This window comes from Polypterus senegalus, chromosome 3, assembly GCF_016835505.1.
Source record: "Polypterus senegalus isolate Bchr_013 chromosome 3, ASM1683550v1, whole genome shotgun sequence".
Taxonomy (NCBI): Eukaryota; Metazoa; Chordata; class Cladistia; order Polypteriformes; family Polypteridae; genus Polypterus; species Polypterus senegalus.
In genome coordinates this window covers 100,540,669-100,549,990 of record NC_053156.1, presented here as the reverse complement: position 1 = coordinate 100,549,990, position 9,322 = coordinate 100,540,669, and the positions used below count along the sequence as shown (strand labels likewise).

Here is a 9,322-nt window from a genome sequence, read left to right as displayed (position 1 = left end):
AGGATAGAAATACTGGAGTCCTACTGTCTATTGGAATAGTTAAAAAAAAACACTGCATGAACCATTTAAGGCCACTGGCACTTTAAACAAAAATGTCAAGGATGAAAGGTTCAGAGACAGCAGGAGCCATTGGAGACTCAAATGCCTCTTGGGCACAATATATTATAAGGAAGTAACTGGAGAAAAACCCTAAAAGTAAACTCCTGGAGGAGAAGGAGAGTTAGACTTTATTCCACCAGGGTTTATTGAACTGTAAGTGGAGAGGTTTGCAAAAATGTCTGGAAGGTAGAAAGCAGCTACAAGCAGGAAAGCAAAATGGTTTTAGTGTAGGGAAGTAAAACAGTTCCTGCTTCTAGCAGTGCATTATTTCTGCATTTTTCTGTCAATTTGATCCATCCCTAGTGTTTTGGGTTAAAATATATATATATATATATATATATATATATATATATATATATATATATATATATATATATATATATATATATATTTGGAGTTTTAGTATTACTTTTCCATTATTTAATTGTATAATAGTGCCTAACCTGCTATCCCCACTAACAGGGAGGGGGTTGCATACCACACCCAAAAACAATAGTGTCTTTTAGACAAAACCCAGTGTGTTTAAACTAATACATACCATAAAGGACTCAACCTCCTCATTCATCTATTTTCTGATCCTACTTTTTTTAACTACAGGCTAAAATTGGGGGGGAAACTTACACAGCAAGACAAGAGCCAAAGGTAAAAGGAGTGTCAGTCTGTTCCATGGCATACTCATGTAGACATATGCATGGTTTCAGTTCTTGTTTCCCTAAATACAGAGTGAAGCTGCACAGCTGATCCAGGTTAACACCTATGAGCAGTGCATAGGTCAATTAGATGATTCAAAAAACATATTTTAGAGCCCCTGTGTTCAGACATGTGAGGGACATGTTCCCTGGGTGGCTGTGGATGGTGACATGGGATATTTGGGGAAAATGGCCAAAAAATCAGCTCCTGTGAGTGTGGAAGACAGCGGATGCAGACACATCACCTACAGAGCACTTCAACCACATATTCCACTTCTGCTGCCAATGTAATGACCTAGGGAATTACAAGAGAAGGAGAAATTAAATCAGACAATTTTCTGCAAGACTTTTGGTGAGTGACCCTAAAAAGGGCTGTTGACTTTGTTAGCATTTGCTGCTTAGGTCTTCATTGGCAGCATGTGCTTCCAGCTGCTTGTTCAGTGTGCTTGAGTATACAGGACAACGCCCAGCTCCACCTTATTCTGCTATCCTGAAGTCAGAGGCAACCTGTATGCTACACTATTTCCCAGCTCTGTTAGCCGACTCATTCAGGGTCCACATCTAATGCTTGTCAGCAGCCACACAGCCAGGCCAAGGGCAGGTACACTTAATGTATGGGAATTGGCTGGGGGCCACAGGAGTATAGGGGCCCATAATGTTTCTGATGCCTAGGGAAGTTTCTGTTTTGCCATCAAAACAGGGGTCCCAACCCACTGCTTTGCCCGGGGGCCTATGATGCTGTTAAGAAGGCTCTGACCGAGCGGCTTTAGCAGCAGGGAGACACGTTAAGTGTTGTGTCTGCAACCCCTCTCTTCCATGCTTGCAGGAGTTGCTTTTAGGTATCCTCATCCTTGCTCACAGTCCGCAACCACCTGAGGATTGTGCCCCACTCATGTCCAGACCCAGGGGCACTACTCTTATTGAAGAATAACCAGAGCTCCAGCTGCGAAAGATCAGATACAGACATGAATTATCCACTGATTAAAGAACTGGTGTCAATTAAAATTCAAAGTCATTCAAGGGCCAACCCTGTCTACCAGCTATGATAAGAAATTACCATAAAAGGCTTCCACTTTGAATACTGGCTGAACTGGCCTGTAGAATGCAACTAAAACAGCGTGCCGATCTTTAATCTCCAGCCAAAGGCAATGTTTGCCAACTCAAAGTTGTGTTTACTAAGAGTGGTGCAAGTCTAAGAAGGTAAGATTAGGCTCTTTAGCTCCACTAAAGTGGGCCCGGATTGAAAAGGCCTGAAAGCTTATCTAAGCACTGGACTGTTACCCCCGCAGTTTTAATAAAATTCTCCACAAATAAATAACTAAATCTTTAAAATATGACAAAGGCCACGAGGGGCACCACCAGAAAGTACTGTATGTCGGGAGGTAAAAGCGCGTGCTGCTTTAAATGCCTCAGCAATGGCCTCCTGTTAATTTCACTTGACGCCCATTCAAGCAGGAAATACGATTTGGCATTTGTTGGTGGCACTCCTTTGTCTGCCGACAGTGTGACAGCATGTGTGTTTGTTTGTTTGTTTGTTTAATCCGGAGTGTCCTTCGTCACCGCTCCAGAGCCGGGTAGCGGCGCCTGGCCTGTATGTCATGAATATTCAGTGCACCTCATTGCTTATTTGTAGTCCCGCCCAGCGAACCACATGAAGGACGCGCTCCAGTCAGTACAAGGTAGACGAAGAAGAAGAAAGGAGCAAAGCTGAGTTGACACAGTCGCCTTTTACTTACGTTACCGAGCAGTGGGGCTTTGCAAGAGCAGCATGTAGGCAGATTGACCGTCGGTGAAGAGGATCAGGAAACAATGAGCACCAAGGCAGCCGGCAGTTCGGCGGGGGTATTGCCCGCCTGCATAGAGGGGCTGCCGCCGCTGCCCAAAAGCTTGAGCGGCTTACTCAATTCAAGCGGCGGCTCCTGGAGAGAGATGGAGAGGATGTACGCTAAGAAGACCATGATCCAGGACGACCTGAGCCGTGGCCGCAGCTCTGGCGATCACCCCGTGGTGACCAAGCCGGCCAACCTGGACGCTGCCCTGGCTCTGCTCAGGAAGGAGATGGTGAGGATAAGGAGGCAGAGCGTTTCGGCGACTTGCCTTTTCATTTGATGTCCGAGCTACATGTAACGGGCGTACAAGTCAGGGAAGTACAGTGGGGAATAACGGAAACGTGCTTATTATATTAAATCTGAATGCCCGCAAAAAAAGTTTAAAGGTGCCCGAATGCGCACAACCGACAGCTTTGGTCAACCAAGGTTCACAAAGATCACATCTGTTTCGGGTTATAAATGTAGGCTATGTCGGCCGCTTAAGGATTAGCGAATGGGGTTTATCTGACCTCAGTAGCTTATTGCTACTAATCGGGAGAAACGACAGCAGGAGAATTTGTCACTGAGAGTTTGTTTTAACTGCTAATCTAAACACATATTTTATTAAGCAGGTCACTTGATGTGATATATTGCTTTTAACAAGAGAGGAGTAATCAAACTTACGCTACCCATTCAGTTAGCGGCGATATAGTGGCTAATCTGTAGCATTAAACTCGTCTTAAAAGTGAGCGCGTTGTACCTTTCCTCATTGAAACGCGTTTTTAGTCGTTTGTTTATTTTTCCCAAAATGGGTGTTGTATGTATACGAGAGGGCCCAACGATTGTATTGTTATCGATGTTATCGGCATAAGCCGCCTCAAACGACAGTGATTTAGATAAAACAAGTTTGATACTGTTATGCTTTATTCGTGTATTATTTGATTTATTTCAAAGGTTGGCCTGCGACAACAGGACATGTCCCTACTGTGCCAGCTGTGGTCCCTCCACGAATCAATTCAGGAGTATAAAGGTAGCTGCCAGGATATGTCGGGTGTAACCAACGTGGACGGCACTTACGTCATGGAGAATGGCTTTTTTGATGAAGAAGACGAATATTTTCAGGACACAGGAGTTACCCCAAGTGGACACATGGACCTCAACGAGTCGATTTCCAAATCTTTGAATAGTAAAGACAAGTGGATGCAGGATTCGTTTCATATAACAATTTAAGAATGTGTTAAAAATCCAATTTTAAGCTCCCTACAAATGTATTTTGCCGCTATACAATATTCGTTTTCTCTGTTTATTTATATTACCAGCCTCTTTATAAAATATGCGAGTCATACAACTAATAATTAATTAACATTTCTATCACTTCAAGGATGAAATTGTTCTTCCATACTGAATGGTGCAATAGAGTATGGCTAGCATTAAATATTTTATAGTCACTTGAATGGTGCTGCGGTGTGATCACAGAAATGGTTTATATAGCAGTTCAGAGTACACTTAATAGATTACAGTAAGGTTAGTGTGGTGAGGAAATAATTCTTGTTAAAAACAGGAATGTGCTGGCAATGAAGCTACATATTTTTCAAATTAAACTAAGCCTTATTCTGTAAAAGGTGGTTTATATTTATATATGCAGCATATTTCTCAGGTATGAAGTACCTTTTCTAGGCGCAGTTTTGTATTGATAACATATTCCTTTATTTATTTTGCAAATAAATGAAGTTTTTGCTAGATAACTTTTAATTCTTCACTACGGTGCAATGTCCACATGCTTCTGCACTCTAATCAAACAATTTTTTTGACATCTGTGGTCTAGGTGACATGTTCTTTTAATGTAAATGTTCATCTGTTTGGACGGGTTTTCATTATTTGTTCTGACTGTGGCAGTTTCTTACAGCTATCAACTACAAAATTGTACCTTGTTTTGGGATCTAAAGTGGTGATAAAATGAGCTGATTAGGCCAAATATTTAAGCAAATGCCTTGATTATTTAATGCGAACTAGTCAACAAAGACACTGTGCACCTCTGTTTTAATAAAAAAAAAAACGCAAGGAGGACCCAATAAGACATTACACTGTGACTTTTAACTGACAATTTCTGAACAGATGAATGTTGACTGTTACGGTCACTGCCCTGATTTGGTGCTATTCTACTCAACTGACTTTTTTGTAGTTGTCAGACTTGCTCAATGTTTATATAAAAAAAAAGAGACTGAATTTGTAATGTGTGTTTGACATTTTGATGTTGTGTGTTCTTTTAAAATGTTCAGTTATGCATGTTAACGCTTCCTGTTTTTATGATAACTGCCATAAATATTCAATTTATTTTTATATAGGGCACTTCCCTTTGGCAAGCTAAACACAATGTAGTCGTTAAAAAATATGACTGACATAAAACACTAGAGTACAATACCCCCTATATTGTGAAATTCCTTAATTGTCGCTGGGTTTGTAGGGTTTTAAAGTCAGTTTAAAGATTCTATGTAAATGGTCTAGATATGTTTGTTTGTACAGATGTGCATACAATGTTATTTCAGTGTTTTAGGCCATTGGTGTAAATTCCTGTGGCTGTTTTTTAGTTTTTGCTTTTGATTTACATCTGCTCCTGCCAGAATTGGCTCTAGTTCCCTAATTAAGCTAATAATAAAGAATAAATGGTCTTTTGTATATATGTATGAAACTGTTTGACTACATGTTTGTGTTTTGATTGTATCAAAGACCTACCAGACCAAATCTTTAAACTGTTTGTGGAAGCTAAGGTACTTGAAAATAGAAAAAAAATGTCAATGTCAAATTTATTTATATAGCACATTTAAATTAACATAGGAATGCTGTGGCTAAAGTGCTTTACAATAATAGAATAAAAGAAAAACATACAATTAACATAAATAGAAATAAAATAAATGAACATAAATAAAATGATAAATAGAAGTAATGTTACATAATCACAATGACGAAACCATCAGTATTACTGAAGGTCACGGAATGCAAGTGAATAGAAATGAGTCTTTAATCTTGTTTTGCACAGTTTAATTGTAGACGACTCCTTTATGTGATGAGGTAAAGAGTTCCACAGGCAAGGAGCAACAGCTGCAAAAGCCCTGTCCCCTTTAGTTTTACACTTGGTACGAGGGACAACAAGAGACCACTGACCAGAAGATCTAAGCACTCTAGATGGTTGGTGTAAAACACACAATTCGGATAAATGTAAAGATTTAAAAACTAGCAACAAGATTTTAAAATCAATTCGAAAACTGACAGGCAGCCAGTGTAAAGAAGCTAATGTTGGAGAAAAAGATACTGTAAAAGATGTTGCTGCTGTCAAATGACTGGAGTCGTACACAAACCAAATACTGCACTAGCACTGGATCAGCACGTATCTTAACAAGTAGCAAAACCTCACACAAATATATATTTATTTGCATTATCCAAATACCTGTATATGCATTTAATATATGTTTAAGGTGCACTCAAATTTGTGTCATTGTAACATTTAAAAGGGTGTAGAAATAGTCTGCATTTTCAAATGGGCTTTGGGGATTTCCAACAGGGCTGAAGGCACTACACTGGTTTCTTTATCTCATATGATTTGCTTTCTTCCATTACATTTATTTGCATTTCTTTTGAAAGCTGGATATTAAATCCTTTGACATCGCTTTCCCATGTCACATATATTGTTAATTTTGACAAATAACCTTTGCTTCAAAACCAGTTGTCTGTATTTGACATACATCAAATACACTATTAGTTAACCTGTATTTCACAAAACCTTTTATTTTCTAACTCTCCTAAGAGAACCTGGATGGCTGTGGAGGCTACACTATTCTTTTTTTTATTTATTTTTTTATTAATTTTATTGCACTCCATACAAAGCAATCAAGTTTTTAAAAAAAGAAAAATAGAGTTGAGAACAGATCGATCCCCACCCTTGAGGCTACACTATTCTAATAAAAACCTGAATATCTAAAGTATACAAAAATGTTGTCATGAAATCTAGATGAGTAGTAATGTATAACATGCATTTGAAACATGTTGCTTTGATTTGCAAGACTGCATAACTATCTTCTAAGTATTATAATTTCCAGTATCCAGTGAAAGACCTATTTGCTGGAAATGTTCTATCTAAAAAAAAAAAAAACAAGAATGCAAATAAAGGAATATTATGTTTAGAATCAAGATTATACAGGGTGTCAGAACAGAATATTACAGATGAAGAGCCACCTTTTGTAAGCTTCTCTAGAGTCCCTAAAAGTAAGTAATTGTTGAAGGATTTGCAAAGCCAGATAGCATTTATCTTGTTAGTGCTTCTCAGCAAACGATTGAGTTAAGAGTCTGTTTACTTGGCGTCTGTCCTTAGTGACCTTTGTATCTGATTGGCGTCAAACACGATGCCTGAGTCTTTATCTTTGTGTATTTTATAGTAAGGGGTAGGGAATATAAACAAGTTTTAATCATCTTAAATTTACTTTTGATGTACTGTATTTTTATTTTCGTTTTGTACAGTATACCAGTCTGCACAACCTTACTGAATTATAGCATCTAAATTACCAATATTTGATACATGAAACCTGAAACGCCAATTCAGAGCACATTTCTAGGTCTACCAGTGTTAACAGTAAGCTGGTGTTGCAGGGAAGCTCAATTCTAATGGGAAAGGAACAACATTTCACCACCAGAGGGCCTTTTTCTATAGAAATTATGCTTTGGGTATAAGCAGTATTGCATTTTGCTTTTAGCAAAATAACTAAGCTGTCCTTGTTTGTTGGCTTTATCTCAGATACCATTTAATAACATCTGGTAGTGTCAGGCTCCCTCACCCTGCATTTCTTTCTACATCATCTTGCCTTTTTTATTTTTGAAACAAGCATGTGAAAAGATAGGTAACTCATTATTGTTAGCTGTTACAGTCCATTTATGTTAATGGACAGTATATACAATGAGGACTTGTTATTCCAGTTACATGCCCATTTCTATGCAAGCATTAGTGACAGGCGATTTTTAAACATTTTCATTGTGTAAAAAGAACCTCAGTGTTTCAAAATTCCAACATCTTCAGCTGCATATCTCTCCAGCTGTAATATCTGTGCAAAGACAAACTGTGAAATTGCACAGTCAGCTCTAGGGACTCCTACAGCTGTATTTAACATGTTTCAGCGTGTCAACCAAAACTAAACAAACCACCATTGAACCTTCTAGTATGTCATCACCCTGTACTTTTTATTGGCACATTGTTTGGGTGCAATGAATAGATAAATACATTTTACGAGATACAAAACAGCTGCTGTGCATTGCAATGAGGTGGTGAGCTTACACACAAAGTATTTGCATTGATGGATGATAAGAGGGAGTACATATTGCATCATAAAGGGGTTTAGGAGTTGAATAATGTAGGATTAATTTTAATCCATCCAGGAGCAGAGGATCAAAAGGGATGGGACAGAGCTCTTAACAACAAAGCCTAACTACCAATGCTAGAATGCTTAATCATCATTAAAGCTCACACAGACTAAAAATAACATAGTCTTTCTTTGACCCAAGTTCAAGGATATGCAAGTAACAAGTTTATCTACAAGGCAATAACCACAATAATAGGGCTATACTGTATGCTGACAACTAAAATAAATATAACTACACAAGGAAAATAAACATACTCCGTTAACCATACAAGAATTAGAATCCCGGCCAAGCATATTCCTTAAAGCTACTTAAAATCACAGAACATTATGGTGCAGTCAAGTAGTAAACTTACGTTTTTACCTAAGCCGACTTTACGTGTATGGACTTGAAGTGCCTAAAAGATGTTTGCATTCTTGGAATTTTAAATCTGCTACACCGTCCCAGAAAGAAATGCATGTCATTCTGAGACAGATAGAACATTAAAAATGAGTTCATGTTGAGTCTAAGAGAAGTTAAAGACCCTGAACCAGTGTGATTTAACATCTGGATGTAAATTTACAAATGAAGAATAGCTGACTCTGCAAATGGGAATATTTTACATAGTTCACTGAGTATAGAATCTGAGTAGGTTGACAATTTTTATGGAATAGAATAACATAGAGGTTGCAGGAATTTGTTTAATAAGGATGAAAATGAAAGATTGGAAATCATTTCTGAAAAATAATAAAAAAGAACTGTGTTAAAAAAGCAAACAGAGGAAATGTGGAGTTGTAGGGCATTTAAAGTTTAACTTATGAATAATACATCTTAATGCTACAAAATCATATTACTTTCAAAATAAAGAAAATACAATGTGAAGCTAAAAGCAATAAATAGCATACTCAAAGTACTTAATTAAAAAAAAAATATGTTTTTATTATTGCGTACACCACTTTAGCCAAACGGAGCTATCATTAATTATTGTTTGTTCTTTACTATTACAGCACACCTCATGGTTAATACCTGTGGTATTATGTTTATTTTCTTTATTTAATAACTGCCCTTCTAAAAAAAACTAAAGATAACATTTAATACAGTTCAGTTCTGAAGCATTTTCAGGTTACTCAAGTCATAACTGACTAAAGAAATTGACATTTTAGTAACACATTTTGTCAATTTTACCTGTAATAGAAATCTGTAATATGCTTATAATTAGTCTAACTGTGTAACTTAACTGATTTATTTTGACATCTTGACAGATAATGTAAAGTGGCTTGATGCAATTTTGAATACTACTCTATATACACTCACCTAAAGGATTATTAGGAACACCTGTTTAAT

At 37.5% G+C, this 9,322-nt stretch overlaps 1 protein-coding gene across 1 annotated transcript; it reads left to right on the top strand.

Annotated features, from left to right (window-relative positions):
* Positions 1 to 2,234: 2,234 nt before the first annotated feature.
* fam89a (family with sequence similarity 89 member A) lies at positions 2,235 to 5,280 on the top strand. The gene is made up of 2 exons (XM_039747675.1): positions 2,235 to 2,849; positions 3,551 to 5,280. Exons 1-2 carry the CDS (start codon positions 2,598 to 2,600, stop codon positions 3,824 to 3,826), a joined length of 528 nt encoding a protein of 175 aa, XP_039603609.1. The 5' UTR covers positions 2,235 to 2,597; the 3' UTR covers positions 3,827 to 5,280.
* The last annotated feature ends 4,042 nt before the right edge of the window (positions 5,281 to 9,322 follow it).

Excerpts from the sequence above, each read along its gene's own strand:
- fam89a (XM_039747675.1), top strand. The coding sequence starts at position 2,598 with ATGAGCACCAAGGCAGCCGGCAGTTCGGCGGGGGTATTGCCCGCCTGC. Across the intron at positions 2,850-3,550 it reads CTCTGCTCAGGAAGGAGATG|GTTGGCCTGCGACAACAGGA; the intron begins GTGAGGATAAGG and ends TTTATTTCAAAG.